The sequence below is a fragment of the Grammomys surdaster genome, unplaced genomic scaffold, assembly GCF_004785775.1.
Source record: "Grammomys surdaster isolate TR1022 unplaced genomic scaffold, NIH_TR_1.0 67, whole genome shotgun sequence".
NCBI lineage: Eukaryota > Metazoa > Chordata > Mammalia > Rodentia > Muridae > Grammomys > Grammomys surdaster.
In genome coordinates, this window is record NW_021604569.1 from 12,401,543 (window position 1) to 12,424,484 (window position 22,942).

General features: G+C 39.5%; 2 protein-coding genes across 2 annotated transcripts in view; one reads left to right on the forward strand and one right to left on the reverse strand.

Moving 5' to 3' along the window:
* The window catches only part of Pno1 (partner of NOB1 homolog), a 16,195-nt gene extending 10,749 nt beyond the window's left edge, over positions 1–5,446 (forward strand). Inside the window, exons 6-7 of the mRNA XM_028777749.1 lie at positions 4,145–4,215; positions 4,705–5,446. Of these exons, the coding sequence (XP_028633582.1) occupies positions 4,145–4,215; positions 4,705–4,772 (139 nt within the window). The 3' untranslated portion in view covers positions 4,773–5,446. The remainder of the gene's footprint in view (positions 1–4,144; positions 4,216–4,704) is intronic.
* A 3,039-nt stretch (positions 5,447–8,485) lies between these two features.
* The window catches only part of Ppp3r1 (protein phosphatase 3 regulatory subunit B, alpha), a 40,914-nt gene continuing 26,457 nt past the window's right edge, over positions 8,486–22,942 (reverse strand). Inside the window, exons 3-6 of the mRNA XM_028778171.1 lie at positions 15,491–15,667; positions 14,383–14,442; positions 13,836–14,020; positions 8,486–10,604 (exon numbers count right to left, since the gene is read on the reverse strand). Coding sequence (XP_028634004.1) covers positions 10,557–10,604; positions 13,836–14,020; positions 14,383–14,442; positions 15,491–15,667 — 470 coding nt within the window. The 3' untranslated portion in view covers positions 8,486–10,556. The remainder of the gene's footprint in view (positions 10,605–13,835; positions 14,021–14,382; positions 14,443–15,490; positions 15,668–22,942) is intronic.

Consider the following 22,942-nt stretch of genomic DNA (forward strand, 5'->3'; position numbering starts at 1 on the left):
AGTGGGGTGTTGAAATCCCCCACTATTATTGTGTGAGGTGTAATGTGTGTTTTGAGCTTTAGTAAAGTTTCTTTTATGTATGTTGGTACCCTTGCATTTGGAGCATAGATGTTCAGAATTGAGAGTTCACCTTGGTAGATTTTTCCTTTGATGAGTATGAAGTGTCCTTCCTTATCTTTTTTGATTAATTTTGGATGAAAGTCGATTTTATTTGATATTAGAATGGCTACTCCAGCTTGTTTCTTGGGACCATTGGCTTGAAAAATTGTTTTCCACCCTTTTATTCTGAGGTAGTGTCTGTCTTTGTCACTGAGGTGCTTTTCTTGTATGCAGCAAAATTCTGGGTCTTGTTTGTGTATCCAGTCTGATAGTCTGCGTCTTTTTATTGGGGAATTGAGACCATTGATGTTAAGAGATATTAAGGAAAAATGATTGTGGCTTCCTGTTATTTTTGTTATTAGAGGTAAAGTTATGTTTGTATAGTTATCTTCTTTTGGGATTGTTGGAAGATTACTTCCTTGCTTTTTCTAGGTTGTAGTTTCCCTCCTTGTGTTGGCATTTTCCATCAATTATCCTTTGAAGTTCTGGGTTTGTGGGAAGATATTGTGCAATTTTTTTTTTTTTTTTTTTTGCAATGGAATATCTTGGTTTCACCATCTATAGTGATTGAGAGTTTTGCTAGGTGTAGTAATCTGGGCTGGCAATTGTGTTCTCTTAGGGTCTGTATGATGTCAGTCCAGGCTCTTCTGGCTTTTATAGTCTTTGGTGAGAAGTCTAGTGTAATTCTTATAGGTCTGCCTTTATATGTTACTTGACCTTTTTCTCTTACTGCTTTTAGTATTTTTTCTTTGTTTTGTGCATCTGATGTTTTGATTATTATGTGATGGGAGGTATTTCTGTTCTGGTCTAGTCTATTTGGTGTTCTGTAGGCTTCTTGTATGTTTATGGGCATCTTGTTCTTTAGTTTAGGGAAGTTTTCCTCAATAATTTTGTTGAAGATATTTACTGGCCCTTTAAGTTGTGAGTCTTCATTCTCATCTATACCTATTATCCTTAGGTTTGGTCTTCTCATTGTGTCCTGGATTTCCTGGGTGTTTTGAGTTAGGAGTTTTTTGCATTTTACATTTTTTTGACAACTGTGTCAATATTTTCCACCATATCTTCTGGATTTGAGATTCTCTCTTCTATCTCTTGTATTCGGTTGGTGATGCTTGTGGCTATGACTCCTGATCTCTTTCTTAGGTTTTCTATCTCCAGGGTTGTCTCCCTTTGAGCTTTCTTTATTGTTTCTATTTCCATTTTCAGATCCTGAATGTTTTTGTTTAATTCCTTCTTTGTGTTTTCTTGCATTTCTCTAAGGTATTTCTGTGATTCCTATTTAAGGGCTTCTACCTGTTTACTTGTACTCTCCTGTATTTCTTTAAGGGAGTTACTTATGTCCTTCTTAAAATCCTCTATCATCATCATGAGAAGTGATTTTAATTCTGAATCCTGCTTTTCCGGTGTGATGAGGTGTCCAGGGCTTGCTATATTGGGAGAACTGGGTACTGATGATGCCAAGAACCTTTGGTTTCTGTTGCTTATGTTCTTGCCCTTGCCTTTTGCCATCTGGTTGACTCTAGTGTTACCTGCCCTCACTGTGTAAGACTGGAGTCTGTATTTACAGGTATCTTCCTTGTGGCAGAGCTCCTCAGAGTCCAGATGTCTCTGTGTTCTTATGATCCTAATCTCCTGGGTGGAAGAACTCCTGGGACTCAGGCCACCTCTTGGATCTGGAAATCCTTCTGCTCTGGGTGCAGTGGTTCCTCTAGGATGGCTCAGGATACGGTGTCTCCCAAGTGCAAACCACCTTGGTGTCTGCTGCTCTGAGTGCAGTGGCTCCTTGGCTGCTCTGAGTGCAGTGGCTCCTCTAGGATGGCTCAGGATTCAGTATCTCCACAGGAGCAGACCAACTCTGTGTCTGCCCCAGCCCAAAGGACCAGGCAGGGGCAGAAGGGAAGTGGAATTCTGGAGGGGCGGGGTTTGGGTAGCTGGTGTATCCTGAATGTCCCTGGCTCCCAGATGTATCTCTGGGGCTTAGGGAATGAGATGGAGTTCTTACCGGCTGCTCTGAGTGCAGTGGCTCCCCTAGGATGGCTCAGGATTCAGTATCTCCACAGGAGCAGACCAACTCTATGTCTGCCCCAGCCCAAAGGACCAGGCAGGGGCAGAAGGGAAGTGGAATTCCCGGGGGTGTGCCTTTATGAGCACCTGCCTCATCCATGCTGGGATTTTCCTGGCTTGATCATGTGCAGGTTTATGCAGGGAAGTACAGCCATTATGAGTTCATGAGCACAACTACCCCGACATGGCCAGAAAATGGTGCTTTGCGGCAGACTTCCTGACTTCTGGCTCTTCTGTTCTTTCCATCTCACCTTTCATGCTCCCTAGGCCATGTGGGGAGAGCAGGTGATATGGATGTCTCGTTTAGGACTGAGCAGTCTGCAGTTGCTCATTTGCTACACTCTGACCAACTTGGAGTCTTTGCATTAATCACCATCCACTGCAAAAAGAAGCTTCTCTGATGAGGGCGGAGAGCTGCACTCCTCTGTGAGTGCATAGATAAGTATTCGGAAGGTGCTTTGTTGCTCTATTTAAGAAAATATGTAGTAGGTTCTCCCAGGTCTTAGGTCCTCCACAGCAAGGTTTTGGCCAAATTCTTGGTGCTATGTATGAGTTCCATCATGTACAGTGGACCTTAAAACCTATCAGAAAGCAGCTACTTACCCCGTGACATTGACAGCCCCATTGTATTAGCCTATCTTGCCAGGTTGGTCATTATTGTAAGCTGTAGGGTTCACAGCTGGGTAAGAACCTGGTGACTTTTCTGGCATAACAGCCTGTGTAGCATCTTTTATTACTGTACAGACTAGTAAGTTCAGGAGAAGGAAGCTTCCAGGTAACACCAGCTCGATTTCTCTGTCCTATAACCAAAGTATGCAATGTGTTCAGCAATAAGATATTATCACGTAAGTCTGGTAGGTACCCATCAACATTGTCAGTAACCTGTACCGTTTGGGAAAAAAAATATTGTCCCCCATCCAGCAACCTCATATCTAGCATTGGGCTTTTCATTTGATATTGTTTGGAGTCAGGGAGAAACATTATATTCTCTGAGTATACAATGCCATCTAGTTGATTTATATCAACTTAGGAGCTTCTAAAATAGTTTTCCATAGATTTGTAAGTTGAAATTAAAGATGCTGTAAGCTTTGAATCAGTGTTACAGTTCTGGGCATTCAGTGAGCATCTGCATGGTCTAAGCTTTCTTGATTTCTATGTCCTTTCCAGATTGTGTCCTCCATCCTTCCCCATCCTTATCCATCGGTATGAAATCCAGGGCCTCACACTAGGCAAGGATGTGTGCATCTGAGATACATCCCTATCCCTAAGTCTCCTGATTACTTGAAGTGCCTTTCTTGGTGTACAATGGGAATAGTATCTACTTAGTAAAACTCCTTTGAGGAGTATATGAGCAAACATGGAGGACTTACTTGATGGGAGCAACTACTGACCAGGAGTCTTCTGTTTTGTTTTGTCTGATCTGCGTTTGGATGAGTGAGCCTTTATGTTCTAATACCTTTGTGGCAGTCAGTGGACAGCCAGAAAGAGGAGAGTTAGTTCTCTCCTTCTACCAAGTGGGCCTCCAGGAACAAACACAGGTTGTCAGGTTGGATGACAAGTACCTTTATACTTTATACACTGAGCCATCTTTCCCTACCTGTAACGAGTAATCTGGGAGTGGTGGTTCATCCCTGTAATCTCAGCCCTCAGGAGGCAGACTGCAGGATCACTGCATGTTTGAGGCCAGCCTGAGCAACATTGCAAGAACCTGACAAGAAAGAAATGGAGAAAGAAAATCTTGTTCTTAATTACTTGTATTTTTTTGATAATTTTTTTTTTTTTTTGGTGGGGATATATAATTTTTATACCACAAACCACTCATTCTAGAAGTAGTTTTAGAATGTGTAGAACACTGTCTGCCATTCCCCCCACCGTCAGTTCAGGGGCTGAATCTATTGTGATTTTCCATAGTTTTTAGTTTCCCAGGATTTGATATGGACATGCCTTTTGTGACTAACCTGACTCACTTTACTTCTTTCAGGAAAGTTCACATACTCGGCTCTTTCCAAAACATCAAGATGGCAAGAACAGCCATTTGCAACCTCATCCTAGGTAATAGCAGTTTATTTCTTTGGCATTTTCTCTGTGAAGATGAGAAACAGTAGCTTTTATATTGTTAAAGATACTAAATAGAAGCTGAAGAGTTGGCAAAGCAAAAACCAGGAATACTTTACTTAGATTCTATTTGTTAGAGAAGATAAAGGCTATATTGGGAATATCATTAAATCTCTTGCATTCCTAAGGAAGTATACCGAAAACCCATTCCAAAATAACTGAAAACATTACATATTAGGGTCTATAAAATGAGGGCTGCCGAACATAGCCAGTCAACTTGATTGATCTGGTTAATCTAGATCTGAAGTCATAGCAACTTGCTCAGAGGATCTGCCAGTTTTTTTCTAGTGTTCTTGTCTGTCTGTCTGGCTTGTTTTTTAAATGGTCTTTTTACAACTCTTGTTTCTTTTCCTTAGGAATGAAAATATTTGTCCTCTATGTGTTTGAATATATTTGTATATCTAAGCTGCCCTTTTTCTTAAACAGGAAACCCTCCATCAAAGGTGTATGGCAATATCCGAGCTGTGGCCAGCAGATCAGCAGATCGGTTCTGAGTTTCCCTGGACACTTGATGTTCTCATAAAACCATGGGAGGAGTTTCCCAGCCACCTAAAGCTCAGGTTCCTTCTCATCTCTCACCAGAGCAAAAGCAGAAAAGAAAGGTTTAACAGGACTTACACTCAGCTGCTTCTAGGATAATTTAAATATGATGTAATACTGAAAAATCTATACTTTTATGTGTAAGTAAACCACACCGGGCAGATTCACAGTTTAAAACCCTGTCATTTAGAGGTAACTTCTTGCTTACAACTTTTTGGTTATAGATTTACAGCTAAATTTATAAACTTAGATAAAGTCTGAAATTTTTAATTAAAAATGAATCACAATTCTTGGTACTGGGCACTGAGACTATTTCAGGGTTAGATCATGGCAGTAACTTGCACTATTTAACTCTATGTGCTCATCTTTGCACTTCCTGTACAATTTATAAATAAAATGAAAGCCCTGCTTCACAAGGCTAATAAATGTTATTTTTCAAGTAAGTAATGTCAAGAATTACTGATATTACACATATTTCTCTTGTAAAGGTAAAACTGTAAAACAATTTTCCCAAGAAAATTGTTCTCCAAACAGCATATTCTTGTAACTAGTGTGTGTATATGAATTTGATGCTTATTTCTTACATTGTTTTAGAACACACTTCATTAAACATGTTACTTAGATACTACACTCCTTTGTTTCTAACCAAAATATGTAATGATTGGAGGTCAGGAAATTCATGCAATAACTAAAAGTAGTAGTACTTTTTTTATTTTAGTTAACATTTTTTTGAGTGTTTTGCCTGCATTTAGGTATGTGTTCCATGTATGTACCTGGCATTCCCCAGAGGCCAGAATAGTTCATCAGAACCCTCAAACTGGAATTACAGTTAAGGTTGTGACTACCCATGTTTTCTGGGAACTGAACCCAGGTCCTTTGAAAGGTCACTTAAGTGCTCTTAACCACTGAACTAGTTCTAATAAAGAGGATGTATGTGTGTTTGTTTCAAGATAAGGTATTGCTGTGTAGCCCTGGCTGCTAGCCTTGAATCCACAGGAATTGTTTCTGCCTCTTGAGTACTGGGATTCAAGGTTATACATCTCCACATCCGGTATAGATTTTGTTTTTATTGTGTGGACATGTATGTATTATGTCTATCCTGTGTGTAGATGTTCCCGTGGAGTTGTAGATACAGATGGTTGACACCCTGGTGTGGGCAGTGGGAATTAAACTGCAGTCAGTCAGTCCTCTGGAAGAGCAACAAGTGCTTGTAAACACCGAGATCTCTCCTGCTCCTGTTTTTTGAGAATGTGTAGTCAAGGCTGGTCTGTAATCACTGGGTAGGCCATCTTGCCTCAAACTTGGGTCGGTCTGGTGCCTCAATTTGGCATGCGCCAGGGTTACAAATGTGTGCTGTCACACCATTTAGTAGTTTTGTTAAGCTTTTGTTCCCTCTTGTCAGTGGGAAGTGCTACTGTCCAGACTGCTTTGTTCGGTCGATATACCATCTACCAACAGGACATTGCTGGAGTGTCTCACCAAAGGAGAATGCTTAATATTATCAGACCTCATTGATAGTAGGGGTATATTGGAACAACTTGTGAAGTCTGTAGAGCATTTAAGAGGTACAGACCACCTACTCTCACTGTGCTCTGAGAGATTCAAAATTGTGATGACTCTGACTGCTACCATGTGCTTTTCTGGGAAGTGAGGTCTGTGTCTTTAATACCTTTTCAAGTGTCTGAAGTGATCCATGACTAGGTATGTTGGTTTAATTCTAAGGAGTTAAGGCAGAGTTAAGAATGTAGTTTTTGCCAGAGGTTTAGATTCCATGTTAAATTGCAGTGTGTTTGTATTCCACCCTCCTATTACTACTATGCATTCAAAAGGGATACTGTGCCAGATACTCTTGGCATGTCAATGAATGAATGCATCTTGCTGGTAGTTAATCATAACCTGGACCAAATAACTCCTTTAATATCTTGAGTCATCACAGTGTAGCCAGCCTGGAAGCTGGTTTCTGTAGCACAGCCTGCTGTTGGACTCATGTTAACTGTAAAGCCACATGGTCTTTTGGATCCTTGACATCTGTTTGTACACCCTGAGAACTATCAAGGAAGTAAATAAATCTTAACCCTCTTGTCTACACACCTTTCTAAAACATTCTGCACATTAAAAATGCTTTTTTAAATACAGCTTTCCTCATTAATTTTTGTAATTGGTAGATATTAATACAGCTTAACCGAAGCTCTGTATAAGATTTTAACACTAATTCTATTTCTCTCTGTTGCCCTTGGCACAGACTCTTCCATGTTTGTCTCTAGAAATGTCATTCCATCAACATGGAAGTGGAGCTCTCACTTAACAGAGCTTATTACCCATGTGAGAGCATGTGTTAGTTACCCATCCAGCTACAGAATACTTGGGCTGCTTCCAGCCTTTGGCTGTTGTGAACTGAGTCCCTGTGACTTCAACAGTAACAAAGAGGTTGCCCATACTGTCTTTGATACTACTTTTCTTTGCTTTGGAGATGAGAAAGAACAGTAATACACCTTGTGATGCAGATCTGTGACTTGCATATGCATTTCTTTAATGACAGTGCTATTGAGCACCACTTCCTGTGTTTAGGGACACTTGTACATCTACACTGTCTATTCAGGTCCTTTGCCCGTATTTTAGTTAGGTGTTTTATTGCTGTTCTGTAGATCTTTGGGTTGGATTACTAATCCTTTTTCTTATATGGTTTACAAGTGTTTTCTTCTACTCTTAAAAGAATTTTCCTTCCACTCTAAATAGTCATTTTCTTAGGCTCTAATCTAATGCTCATGATCTTGAAACCGTTTAATACATGTTATCGTGGTGTATGTACACATACCCACCAATCCTAAAGTTTACTTGGGCGAGGGATATCATTTGCCTGGCATGAGGATCTCAACCCTGTTACAGTGCTGAACACACAAGGATTTTGTAGTAAAGTGTCAAAAGTAGGTTGGGCATGGTGGTACATGCTTTTAATCCACACTAGCATTGGGGAGGCAAATGCAGAGGGAATCTGTTGACTTCCAGGCTATTCTGGTCTACAAAACAAGTTCCAGGATAGCCAGAGCTAAACAGAAAAACCCTGTTTGGGGGGAAAAAAGGTCTCAAAATTTCATGTTACAGTTATAAAAAATAATCCCAGCATGCAGAAAGCTGAAGTGGGATTACAAAAATTCAAGACCAGTTTGTTTCGCAAGATGTTCCCAAGAGAAAAAAACGAATTAGAACATGTGTTATCTAGGAGCCACATACCAATTTACTAAATACTTTAATGAACACTCAATGACACCCAGGTGATACTCTGAAAACCTGGATCTGTGCAAAACAAGCAAACCACTGTGTAAGGGAAGACAATAGGCAAGGAAGAAGGGATGAATGGTGAATAAAAAAAGTTAGACTAGATAGAGGAAACCCAAGAGCCTGCACATACACAGGCGAACAAATCTATTACAGGCACTAGTTATGGAGCATGGGGTTGATGTACACGTGTGAGAAGCCAGCCAAACCCTCAAGACACTTGTAATAGGCCCAGGGCAGGGGAGTGGAGTCTCAGGGCTTCGCAACATTTAGCCTTCTTGTTTGTTCCAGATAAAACAACGTATTTCACCTGTAGTTTATTATCCAAGTTTTTGAATCCCTAAAAGCATGGACAGGATTATCAACAGTAGCAGTACACTGACAGAATACATTCAAGCCAAGTTTCAAATATTTTATTTTCTTACTCATACAGTATGAAGTTCTCTAAAGATTTCACAACATGACATGTATCATGCAGAAGAAAATTTAAACATTCAACATAAACCATGCCCTCCCCACCTCCCTCACACAAACTAAAAAAGAAAACCCCTCATTCCCCAGTAAGGAAATAGTTTGCACTATTTTTTTCCACAACGCCAGCCAAGATATGCACAAGCAAGAGATATAGAAAGCATTTGCTAAAATATTTGTAACAAATAATTATGTACAAAAAAATTCACAAAAGACTAGTTCCCTCTTGAAGCAGAGCACATGGCGGTTGACACTGGGACAGATCAAACCACTGGCTGAGATTGCAAGCCATGTACTGATCCAGAGGGGGAAAGTAATTACATGGAGTGGAGATTTTTGTTTTAAGTATTAACATTTCCAAAGTTTGGCAACATCATCTTTTTAAATTATGCAAATTATGTAAACAAGAGGTACATTTTAAATTGATCTACATGCAAAACTCCATGTCATGCAAAGACACCAAGCACCGGGATTTTTCTCTCACAGACAGAGCCCATGATGTGCAGCACTCAGTTGAAGGGACAGCGGTGGCAGGCAGGTGTACTCAATTTAATATTCTCTCACCTTGATTCAACCCGCCCTTTACCATTCATGATTATAAAACCAATTTATGTAGAAAAACTGTATAGGGAAGACTGCCATATAAAACTCTCTAGAATGTCTTACTTCCAGTCAATAGTACCTTTGCAGAAAGGGAAGGGATAATGTCAAGTGGTAGAACAGGACGTACTTTTATGTCACACAAATCTGTTAAATCATCATCCATCACTAGTTGTGTGGGCAAAACAACAGAAATCCATCATGTGCTATCTTACCTTCTGGCAAAGAAATTTAAAAAGTATGTATGTGGACAAAATCTGCTCTCCTATGGCATATAGATTAGCAAGATATCCCCCCATTTTAACCACAAACAGAATTTTACATAAATATGTGCTCATTAAGTATCAGTTGACTTTTTTTTTAGGTTAACTGTATGTCTTTGGAAATGCAGAAGGAGAAGGAAAAATGAATCCACGATTTAGAGTTTAGTGACAAGTATTTCCTTGTATATAATGATACAAGGAGATTTTAAGCCATTACATGATTACTTTGGGTTTTCTTCACTAAATAATACATTTTAAAAAGTCATGACTGCCTCAGAAAACTTCTGACCTTTATAAAATCACAACTGCTAATTACATTTTCTCAGGGACACTTAATAAAAATAACAGCAATTACTTAAAAAATATCAGCCTGAAGCAGCCACAGTGTATGCAGTTCTATGGACACAAGAACCCACTCTTGGCAACAGCACTGAACTACACCTCCAACAGAGATGGATTAAACGCTGCTCAGCAGTAAGACAGTCCCTGGAAAGCTACTCAGAGATATAAATAAAGTTACAGACTCCTTACAAAAGTGTAATCAAGGTAAATAATAGGGCATTAACAAATGCTTTATCAATCTCTCAAAGGAGGAAGCACAGAGAAAGGAAAATAGCTGGCCTAATACCTGGCGCAAATTGTACAATCTTCTATCTACATATAAAACTGTGTGTGAAATAAAAGTAAGGATGGTTTATGTTCTGCTTGGCACTTTTGTACTCTAACATTTTGTTTCTGAATCAAGTATATTAAATTAAAGCCAACCTACTAAATATATAGAAAGCTACATATATCTATATATAAATATTTACATATGTATATATAGATACTTTCTTGTTATAAAAGATGAAGAAAAATAAATTAAAGAGCCAACCCTTCCCTTTCTCCACCATACTGATATGCTCTTTCATGCTGCTGTCCTTCAAACTTTAAAGTGCTACACTGAGTTATTGAGAGAGTAGGAGTTCAATAACACTTAGTTGGCTTCATGAGGCTCATGTTGGAAAATGTGGCTTCACAGAGAAAAATACTTCCATTTAAATACACAGAGAGCATTGCTGGACGTCTTGAGCAGATCTTCAGAGATGGAGAAGAAAGCAAAAGTGTTGGGTGGTATTCTTCAAAGAGTCACACATCCACCACCATCTTTTTGTGGATATCTAGGCCACCTACAACCTACAACAGACACAAACAAGCTTTTTAGTAAGGAAATCACATCCTTTTTTTTTTTTTTTTTTTTTTTGTCAACTTGACTCAGGCTAGAATCACCTGGGAGGAACCTTATTGAGAAAATGCTTCTTGTCAGACTGGCCATGGGTCAGTCTGTGGAGCACTTCTGATTAAAGATTGATGTGAGAGGGCCCAACCCACTGTGAATGGTGCCACCCCTAAGCAGTGGGGGTACTGGAGCAAGCCATGGGAAACAAACCAGTTAGCAGTATTCCTCCATACAGGTTCCTGCCCCAATTTTTCTTCATGGTGGATTACAACTCAGCCTCTGATCATTGTGTTTTATCACAGTCAAGAGAAAGCAAAGTAGGATACTACTTTACCAAAAGTATAATTAAACATATTCATTATCAAAAAAATATCTGTTTTCAGACAATCCAGAAGCTGGATTAAAGGGTGGGGGAGGGTTGAGTCTCCCAGTTCAACTTTTCTGCCTCGTCCTCATATAACGAAAGATGTTTAAGTACACGCACATCTGCATTTTGAGGTATACACACTTGCATGTGCATGCCCATGCATACAGAGACCAGAACACGGTGTGGAGGCCAAATTCTTCCTCCATCTTTCCCCAGTTACTCTCTGGGGCAGGGTCTCTCACAGCTGGAGGGAAGGAGTGAATGTGGCAGAGAGAAGGGCTCTATACTGGCAGATGGGCCTGAGCTGGATAAGCAAAGGAGCTAGAAATGAGCATGGAAGCAAGTTAATAGGTAGTGGTCCTCCAAGATCTGTGCTCCACTTCCTGCCTTGACTTCTGTGCTCCTTAAAGACACCCAAGAAGGAACCTCAGCTAAGGAACTAAGCCTCCATCACCCTGGCCTATGGGCACTTTCTTGCTTTATGATTGATGTTGAACAGCAGTGCCATCCCCATACCACAGTAGGTGGTCCTGGTTGTATAAGAGCAAGCTCAGCAAGCCTTGGGGAACAAGTCAGGAAGCAGTGCTTTCCACCGTCTCTGTGTGTCCATATTCCAGACTGGAGCCCCTGCCTCGGCTTCCTTTAATGATGGACTAAAGTGTGGAAGTGTAAAACAAATGAACCTATTCTTCCAAGCTCGCTCACTTTCTGTTTGGTGTTTTAGCACAGGAGAAACCAAATGAAAACAAGGCCTGCTCCTCTCCATGACTAACTACACTGTTTCCTTCCCAAGTTGCTTCCAGTCAGTGTTTTATGAGCAACAGGGAGTAAGCTAGAAAACTGCTCCAGCTTCGACGAGTTTCTTACAGACACCTGCTATGTACAACTCCCTCACAAAGGCCTACACTTCATCCTTGTCCACTTTTCCTTCTGAAATGCTACACTCAACATATTTTATAACATGGTCATGAACATATGGGGAACAGGAGTGGAAAGTTATGGCTTAAAACGATATATTTGAGAGTCAAGCTGGACAGGTGAAGCTGTGCTGATAACCTGACAATCTCTCGGCATGCTTCGGACAGACTATCTTGTTAGCACTAGTAAAGTGAGAAGAGCCGCTCCACTGTGGGCAGCACCTTCTCTGGCTTGGATCCTAGACTGTAAGAGGAAAGAAGAGTGGAACAGCAGCTACATTCATCTTTGTCCACTTCCTAACTGTGGGTGAGATGTGACAGATGCTTCAAGATCACACCACCCTACCTACTCTGCTGCCATGGTAAATTCGAGTCTTGAACTCTAAGCCAGAGTAAATTCTACCCTTGAGTTACTTCTGTTACTTTACTCCAACAGGAAACTTCGTTTTAAACACAAAACATTTTATTTCAATCATAGACAGTGCTGACTAGGTTTTATCAATTTGACAGAAGCTAGAGTCATCAGTGAAGAGTAACCTCAACTGAGAAAATGCCAGCCCGTGGGCAAAACTATGAAGGTATTTTCTTGACTGATGTGGAAGGGCCCAGTCCACTATGGGTTACACAACTATCTCATTGGTCTGTTGTATAACTTACACTTGTTTCTTTCTGTGTATGTGCACCACCTCCAAAACTCAGGAGGGTCAAAGGGACAACTTGGGAGGATTGGTTCTCCCATGAAGTAGGTAACCAAAAGGTCAGGCTGCAGGCTTCTCTGCCAGCACTTCTCTTACCCACTGAACCATTGTCAGCTGTTCTTTGTGAGATTTAAATTTAAAACTGGAGTAGAAGAAGACCTTCCTAGATAAGTATCCACTGATGCCTAACAAAATTTTTTTTCTTTGCCTCTACTCTAGAAGACTATTTCTGTCATGTCAGAGTTTCTAGTGTTGCCAGCTAAAAAACAGGGCTCTTTTTCACAAAAGCATTTTCTTAATATGTAATTTATTTTTCTTTTATGTTCATTAGTGTTGTGCCCGAGTGTGAGGGTGTCAGAAGCCCTGGAACCTGTAGTTAAGAGACAGGTGTGAGCTGCCATGTGGGTGCTGGGAACTGAATCCAGATCCTCTCCTCTGGAAGAACATCTCCTCTGTGCTTTTCACCACTGAGCCATCTCTCCAGCCCCATCACCAAAGCATTTTCAAACATGTTTTGTTTTCTGGTTGTTGTTATTTACAGTACTGGGTGTGTACTGGTCCAGGCTTCATGCATGGTGGTAGGCAAGTACTCTCCAAGACTTTATCGTCAATGCAGCAGGCATAGTTTTAAGCAAATCTTAAAGCATGTCTTACTTGTAATTTCTAGGAGCAACCACAAGTACGTTACTAGTCCTGTGAGGAGACAGCTATGCTGGTAACAAGTCTGGCTTGCAAGTGTAAGGACGTAAGTTAGAATCCATACAAAAAGCTGGGTGTGGCAGCATCTACTTGTACGGCTGGCACTGATGAGACAGTCATGAGGTCCATGGGGCTTGCTGGCCAGTCAGTATAGCAGAAATGGTGAGTTTTAGGTTCACTGGGAGAAGAGTTCAAAATAATCACCTGCACAAGGCAGGAAGCTGATGCTGCCCTCCAGCCTCCACACACAGCTATTCACGAACCCACAATTGCTGGCACCATCCCTGTAGCATGTTACCAGACTGCTGATGTACACTCATTCTTGAGAATAGTAGCTTTTAATTCTCAGCTCTTAAAACATATTCCAAAACTTGAATGTGGAGCAGTTAGACAAAAATTAAAAGAATTTAAAAGCAAAATGTGCTTATAAAACTGTCTAGGAAACTGGCCTTAAAAGGGTGTTAAAAGGTGTTAAAAGTTAACAGATGAATCAGCCTATTCACTTACAGCACAGAATTCCTCAAAGGATATTCTTCCATCTCCATCCTTATCTGCATTAATTATGGTTTTGTCTACAATCTGCTGTAACTGTGTATCTTTCAGATTGTTGCCCACCATCATCTTCAACACCTGGAAGAGTTCTCCATTGGAAATATAACCATCTTTATCCATGTCATAGATACGGAAAGCAACTAGAAAAAAAAGGGGGCGGGGGGAAGCACTGCTATTAAAAGGCAAACAAATACTTAAGATGAAAACCAGTATTATCTGACTAAGAGAATGGCACTTTTTAAAATACAGACACCACACACACAGTTTGGCTTGATAACTGATTACAAGGTTGAGCTATTGAGTAAAGACTACCTAGGCCAAGCATGTGTTATGCCTGGTCCCAGAAACATCTTTCCCACTCCACCACTAAAGACGGCACATTATTCAAATATACTAGCTGCAAACATCATAAATGACTTCTATTATGACTAAAAAGTCTTAAAATGTTTTTAGAAGTCTAACTTCCAATGTGGAATGGCAGTTTAAGAAGGAAAATACTTACACCTCAACTTCTGCTCCTTATCGCCTTTGACACTGAACTGAGAGACTCCTTCAATGAATTCTAAATAAAAGTTGAAAATGTTTACAAATCACAACTTTTAATTTTTATAAAGAAAAGCAACATTCAAAAAGCTATTTCTTGTACAAAATATTAAAAGTAGTACTGAAAAATCATTAACATCAATTTTTAAAAAGTATTTTATGTGTGTGAATACACTGTAGCTGTCTACAGACACACCAGAAGAGGGCATCAGATCCCATTACAGATGGTTGGAGCTACCATGTAGATGTTGGGAACTGAACTAAGGACCTCTGGAAGAGAAGCCAGTGCTCTTAACTGCTGAGTCATCTCTCCAGCTCCAAATATTGTCAATTTTTAAGGCTCTAAATACAAGATTTCATTTTATTTGAACGTTAAATTTTATTTGAGTCATCAAGATTAACCAATTTGAATTATGTATTAAGGCCTATGAACCATTAACATTCAAAAACATTCTTTAAGGATATTTATTTAACCAATTTCTTTAGACTACGAAACACTGTACATTATTTTACCAAAACAAAAATCATTTTATTTCCATTCCAAATTTTTCAATCATGTAAATACACTGTTGGAAAATTCTTGAAAAATAATTTCTTTACTACTGGCAAACAATTCATAAATAAACAAAAAACAAAAACATTTAGAAGTATAATACCAAATGTAAAATGATATATAAATAAATCAATATTTGCACAAAAGATTCCTTGGTGTCTGGCTAGGCATGGGCTACCAAAACTGACCAGTACAGGTCTCAGTCTTTAAGAAGAATGTAAAGAAACAAGAAAAATACAGCTTTTAATATTGTTAAGCTGTCCTTGAGTAAGAGTAACTTTTTTAAAATGGAGGAAATCGTCGATGTTCCTTTTTGTGGTAGATTACACTATAATAGATACCTTGAGAACTTATGAAGCAAAGGTAAAGAATAATCAAAATCTAGGTAACACAGATTTTCAAGTTTTAGCATAATCTTTATTTATAAGATCACCAAAAATAGAGACACTTTAAAAAATTCTAGTTCCATTCTGATGGAAAGTGCTTTAAGATTTAAAAACAAAATGGCCATTACCTTTGAAGTCTACTTCTCCATTCCCGTCTGTGTCAAATATATCTATTACCCGCTGTACTAATGGATTCTGTTGTAACTCAGGCAGAGACATGAACTCTTCCACGCTCAAAGAACCAGAGTTGTCCAAATCAAGCTTCTTGAATCTCTTTCCTAGCCTTTTAATTTCATCAGCATCGACTACAACAAATGAAGAAAGTAGCAAGACTTTAATTTTCAATTGATCTAAGAAGCTACAAAATTCTTCTAAGTAAGTATGACAACTATTTTCCTTCCACTGCTTTTCTGTTTGGTCCTCCCATCGTGTGTGAATGGGTTGCTGGGCAGACAACGACCCCAGGGTGACGCTGCTTTACCAAGCTAATCATGGAGACCTTGACAGAGGCTGAGTCACTCTCTGTTCTGTTTCATGGCACCTTTATTTACATATTCATTAAAGTGTACATTTAAAATATAAAAACATATTCAAATGGATACTGCAAAAATTATCTATGGTACTAAAGTACAACCATACAACCATAGGATGGCACTGATGTCTACTGTAACTCCAAAGAGATGGAGTAATGTCAGGAAAACATGCAAATTTATTGGTTTATGGAGATTTCTCCCAGTACTGATACTCTAGGACTTACAGATGGGATAAAACCCCAACCAACCCATGGGAATGCACACAGCACAACTAATCTAGCAGTCATCACAGATTAGCCACATGTACCTAAAAAAAAAAAAAAATGCTCAGAACACACATACATTGTCAATAGCTGAGTAAAATCACCTAACTCTCCAAGCTTGTTCTATGATAAATAGTGGAATACATCATGTAATCTGGCAAATTACACCCAAGGCCCCTGCAACAGAGCACACGGCATTCACAATGGCAGCTGGGAATTACAGCATACTGCACTGTCTAGCATTCTTTCAAAGTATTAACAGTGTATGTTGATATATATATACTACTTATCTAAGGGAAGATGGAAAACTCTGATTTCAAAAGCATGGTGCCTGCCCTAATTACCTAGAATAGTTAAAGCCAGTTTGGAAGGCAAAACCATCCACAGTGCCCAGGGGTGGAGGACAAAAGAGAAAAGGATCGTTAGAAGATCAGAACACACACACTTGAAAAGCAAAACAGGAAATGTAGTTCTCTTAATGCACTGCCTTCCTATTGCCCCAGTGGATGAAACATGCTGCAAGGTAACACAGCAAACACAACTTCACTTTTTGAAATGCTAGTTTTACAAATCTACCTTCCATGCAGACTGCACTGTGACAGAGTAAACTCAGTCCTGTTACTACCTTCAATATTTAACAGTCAGAACACTACTTTGCATTAAGATAAGCACTGAAGCATGTGTTTCCACATCTGATACTACCGTTCAAAGATCCCATTCCTCCTTTAAAAAATTTAAAAAAAAAAATCTTCAATCTCAGTGTTTCTCAGTGTTTCAACAAACTGTGGGCATGTAATTCTGCCACCTTTAAAAAGAATAGTTATGAAAAGGTTAGATTTTCTTTCAAAAAAGAAGGATATTCTTCTGAGACAAAGTTTCACTATGTAGCCTTGAGCTCAGAGATCTGCTTGGCTCTGTCTCTGGAGTGCAGATTTGTTTGTTTCTAAATAGCTTACCTATTAAATACAAATCATGGTGAACTGAAGTGACCTAAAGAAATGCCACGCTTATGCTAAAGATTTCTTAAAAGGAACTGACTGATTAAAGCGTAATGATTATATACTTTTAGTATATCCCAGACACGGTCTAAATTATCTTAGACTTTTCATTTCTTTAATAACCACCTAACATCTATCTCTGTCCCTGACCTAACACCCTACTGATGATCAGGTTTGGGGCATATTAACTCAGCAGACCATTGGCTTCCAGTACCCCAAAAGCTAGGCATGTCAACAGACAGCATCTGAGACCTACTATAACCAATCTACCACGGATCCTCATCAATATACTAGGTAAAATACATTCATTTTCTAACTTTCTTTTGCTTTGCAGCTATGATGAAAAGAATTCAATAGTGTATGTGTTAATCGGTATAACCTAATTCTCTGTTCCTGAGCTATAGTCAGTTGTATTGGTATAGAGAATAAACTATATTCCCATTGGAGTCAGAGCTGTGATTTACATACATACAGAGCGAAAGGGAGGGATGAAGGTAGGGAGGAAGATATAAAGGGCTCATTTTATGTCCCATTCATTCCCTCAAACAACAACATCAGTAACAACAAAATCCCCAAAAGACAAAAAAACGGGGTTTCTCTGTGTATTCCTTATTCCTGGCTATCTTAGAACTCACTCTGTAGATCAGGTTGATTTCAAACTCACAGAGCCACCTGCCTCTGCCTCCCAAGTGCTGGGACTAAAGTTGTGCATCTCCACCAACCGGCCCTACATGGGTCTTTTTGAAACCTAACACATGACTCAAAGAATTATCTACTTTCAAGAAGTCATTCACTAGTCAGCACCAAAAACCATGCACCCAGCTGTCTCGCTGCCACCTTCAAAGGTAGGCAAGGAATTCTCCCTGTGGCCTGGACTTCCTCTATGGTCAACAGTCTCCTGTGTTGTTCTAAACAGGGGTTTTGTTGTTGTTTTTTGTTTTGTTTTTAAACATGATACTCACTTGAGGGTCTGTCAAAGCCTTAGTTTGCCATCTTTGTCTTTTTCTCCTACTACTCCTCTAGCTTAGCATTTGTTTGTATCTTCTGTTTCCTAGGACTTGACTACTTTTAGTATAGAAATTCTCTGAGCAGCTAATCATAGAAACCGGAGAGGCGTATCTTTCAAATCCTATAAGGCAGGTGTCAAGGGGAATTTCCTAAGATATAGAATGGCCTCAAAGGAAGCCCCAAGGTGATGTATTTCCCTCCTAAATTGTAAAAAAACTTCATGTGTGCCAGGAAGACACACTTACGGGCAAACTTAAGAGTACTGGGCTGTCTCATGATATCCCAAAATTATGAGATCAAACTTTCACTACAGCATGGAGAATCAAAATATCCCAGGGTGAAGGCAAGGAAACTACTACAGCAAAGAAATCTAATCCAAACAAATCCCATCAGCTACTTAAAAGGCCGCAATCTTCAGGAAAGAGAGGAAAAAAAGACTAAAATGGGAACCAAAACTCCAGGGGAGGAAGCATTTGCTGGGGGAAAGCTAATTAGTAGCTGATTTTATATTTTAAAGTTATCATTCTAACTGGAAAGTTGCAGGCATTTAGGGAAATAGGGAACACCTGATATCCCTGTGTGGTTCATTCATTTATTTTTACATACTACAAGTTTCGACTGTAGGCAATCAAAAAATGGAAAACAGCCAGTCTAAGAGGACTTTAAAAGGAGCCTAAGAAATACATTACAGATTTAAAAGCAATTCATGTTGTCAGCCAAGTTTCAAACTTGAGGAGGAAGGAAACACTGAGGAGCAGGAAGTGAATCTTAGACACTGCTGGAACAGAAGTGAGTTCTGAGGACTCAAGCTCTGCCCAGCCTCCGTTCTCTCGCTTTGCCTTCTCACTCTCTCCTCCCTTTCTTCTCTAGGAACTTCCAGGAAAAGACAAATTCTCAAAGACAGACAGCATTACATTGTCTTTGGGGGAGATTATAGGGAGATCAGATCTGATACCACCTCTATTCCCTGAACAAAAACCCTGCTGGAAACTTCCTCAATTGGATCTGGACCTCTGATCTATGAAAGAACTTCAGGGTTCTCTGGTTTTATTAGTTAGAAATAAGAAATGCCCAGCTGCAAGGGCATTTCCCTCTCTACTCATTAGCCCTGACTCAAGCAAGACAAACACTACCCCAAGTGCACACAGATTCCACCTTCTGATCTCCGCCTTGCACTAGCCACTGTTTAGGTTGTGATTTTTATTACCTTGTTCTGACTCAGAGCACACCAACTTTAATAAGATGGTGTTCTGTATTTTTAGTTTCTTGATAATTTACTCCTAAAGCTGTTGATTTCATGTAATTCCATTTATCTACCGGTGTAGCTGTTAGCCTATGCCGGTGACTTGGTATGTGTGTGCATTTACGTGTGAGTACGATACAGCTTTGCCTCAGTCTACCTGGCCTTGTTTTCTTTTTCCTTACCTTCTTCTACTGTTTCAAAGAAACTGGTTGTTCAATCTCATCCTAATCAAAGTACAGGCTTGCCAGCTGACTACTGAACTAGAGACTATAGGAAAAAATGCAAAAGAAGGACTTAAGTATGCAGCAATAAGTCTTGACAGAACACAAAAGTTTGGTCTGGCAGAATACATAATAAATGCGCGATCTTGATTTTACTTTTGTTAGAACATAGGCCTGCCCCTACAACACAGTAGTCATTTAGAAGGCCAAATCCCACAGCCTAAGATCAGACCACACCTCCCTGCAGCAGCAACCCCCATTTATGGTCCTAACCAGGCTCCTCTAGGCTGTTCAGATTACTCAGAGACACCCACTTCTGCATCTTAGCTTTGTCCTCTGTCCCCTTCTTCTCCCTCACTCCTTTCCATTCTCCCTCACTCTATGAAGTTCCTCTTAGGGTTTTAAAGGGAAACTCTCTTTCTCTTAAGGCTCCAACATACTCAGATCACCATTGTACTGTTTCTGTCATGGTCTCCTTTCCTTTGATACACTGTATCTTAGGGAGTCAATTATTGCTGCCCTTTCTTTGGTGTATTTAACAACTTTGTTTAAGACCAAGGTTTAGACTTAAAATTTGTCTTAACTCTCCTCTGCTTCTCTGTGTACAATACCCTGGGAGGTTAGAGCTCTTGGATCTGGAATTAAAGGCTGTTGTGACCGCCTGGTCTGGATGCTGGGCATCCACTCCAGTCTTCACAAGAACAATATGTGCTCTTACATGCTCAGCCATCTTTCCAGTCACTGTCTTCTTTATTTTTTTAGACAGTTCTCGGTACATACCCCTAGCTGGCCTTGAACTTGATAGGGAGGCCTCTGCCTCCAAAATGCTAGGATTAAATTAAAGGCATAAACCAGTTGTTTTACATTAGCACTGAGGATGTTTAAGAGCTCAGTAAACTGTCCTAGGTGTATCTTTCCGTTTTATTTTTCACAAGCCTATCTGCAACACACTTTAGCCATAAGTTTCATTCTTGTCTATTTTCAATTTGGAACAACTCTTCTATGTTTGCAGCTCCACCTCTGTACTCAATGTTCCACTAAACTCCATGAGTACTTTTTAAGTTACATTCCTACAGCTAATAATGTGTCCTAAAATGTTGTTTCCTCCTTGAAAACTTCTCTTGGGTTGTTGCAAACTGAAAGAAAGCTGCTGCCTTAGAGGAAGAAAATTCTATTAGAAATAATTACTCCTACTTAGTGTATTCCTGCTAATTTCATAGTAACCACAGAATAATTTTAATGGACAAATATTTAAATTATTTGCAAAATTTGTTCTAATTACATAGAATTTCCATTGTGCCTATGATCTTGAAATCTCTTGATTAGTGGCTAAATGAATGAATAGCTCAGTATGAAATCAATTTTCAACTGGAGCTTTAAGCCTAATCCTTCCATTAATTTTTCTATGTGTAAAGCTACAGTTCTGTCCTCATAAAATAATTAACAGGTACCAGGTACGGAGATCTCTGTAAGTCTGAGGCTAGCCTGGTCTGCATAGCGCGTTCCAGGCTAGCCAAAGTTACATAACATTAGAATAAAATTTAATGAGCCTTCTGTGAAGATGGACATAAAGGGAGATACCGTAAGTACTTGGTTAGTCTTTCTATGGGAATTCCTGGGAGACAAAAATCTAGGAAAGCCTGAAGCAGGTGATGCCATCAATCAGAAAAGACACCACACCAAGGCGTCCCCCAACTTCTCCGACAAAGACCCCATCAGGTATCCCCACCCACTTTTTGTGTTATAAAACTTCAGGTTTGGGCTGGCAAAATGGCTCAGTGGTGGGCATGTTTGCAGCCAAGCCTTAAGTTTGATCCCCAGAACCCACATGGTTGAGAACTGATTCATACATGTTTTCCTTGTGTTTCTACACATATATGAGCAAATACAATGTGGGGATAAATTTGCACATTCCCACGTCTTGACTCAAATATGTGTTAACTCCCTGTGTGGGCACCTTCAGTGGATGTCAAAACTGCGTTATACTGACTATTCACTACATCTTACAAAGCCCCAAACCTTCCGGATTGCATTTCTACCCCGATTCCTTTATGATTACTTATGTCTAAATCTTTTAAAACTGTGCTTACTTAACGATAGGAAGAGACCTGGTCTTGGCTTTCAAGGGAATACTGGAGGCTGTCCTTGTTAGCATGCTTTGTAATGGCTGGTGGGCATCATCTTTTACACTACCCAAATGTTCACAATTCAAAGTTCTCTCCACTCTCAAAAGAATTCTCCTACTATTCAACATAATTTGGATTTTGAAAAAAATCCAACTTCAAGCCAGTTAAAATTTCCAGCATGGGGAGGGGGGCAACTTGTGAAGCCCCACACCTAGCTGAAGCTGGTGATGGCTGGTACGGGTAGGTTCTCCAACACCTACATACATGAGTGCTATGAATGGACTTGGTAAGTTAAAAATATTCATTTTAGAAGGAAGATGTGAAGGTGGGAGTGAGATGTGTTAGGGAACATGGAAGGAGTTGGAGGGAGAATCAAGGTATTATATGAAACTTGTAAGGAATTTAAAAAGCCAGGAACATAAGTAAGTCTTCTAAGAAGAACTCTATTTGAGGAAATATCTCTACTTTAGATCCCAAACCACCATGGCAAAACAAAACAACAAAAAAAAAACACTACCCCAAAACAATAACAACAACAACAAAAACCCTTGCTATCTTAAAAAAAAAAGTATTAATAGAGCCTAAGTGAATACACATTGGACTGATATTAGAAACGTTAAGATACAACAAATTGTTAGATGTGGTGGTCAATCTGATCCAGCTAAAGTATAACCTATTCTGAAGACCACTGTGAATGGTCTTGTAAATCTGACTAGATATCCTGTGCTATGACCAGAAGCACATCCCTCAACTACATCAACTCTGACAGGAGTAAGCAGAGGCACTCAAAATTCCAGCCTTAGACATGCTCAGATTTCTGCCTTCCCCAATCACTGTCACCCTATTATCTTGTGAGAAATACCCAAAACCTTTGGGTTGGCTTTTTATCCCAAGTATACCAAAACAACCATGTCTCCAAGGGCAACAGTTTTCATGGTAAATTTGACTGTCCCAGTGCTACCCCAAGAGACATTTCTGGGGATACTGGATTCTGGAATTAACTAAACACAATAAAAGCATACCAAAGAAAAGGTTGCATGTTCAAAAATAGGACATACAGAAAACTATCTCAAATAAGAAATTCACAACCTAAGAAATCATATCTTTCTTTTAAAGTACTTTCTTGATTAAATGAATCTTCATGATATCTAACAGTTAAGTCGGGTCTAGAAAATTTAGAAAAATACA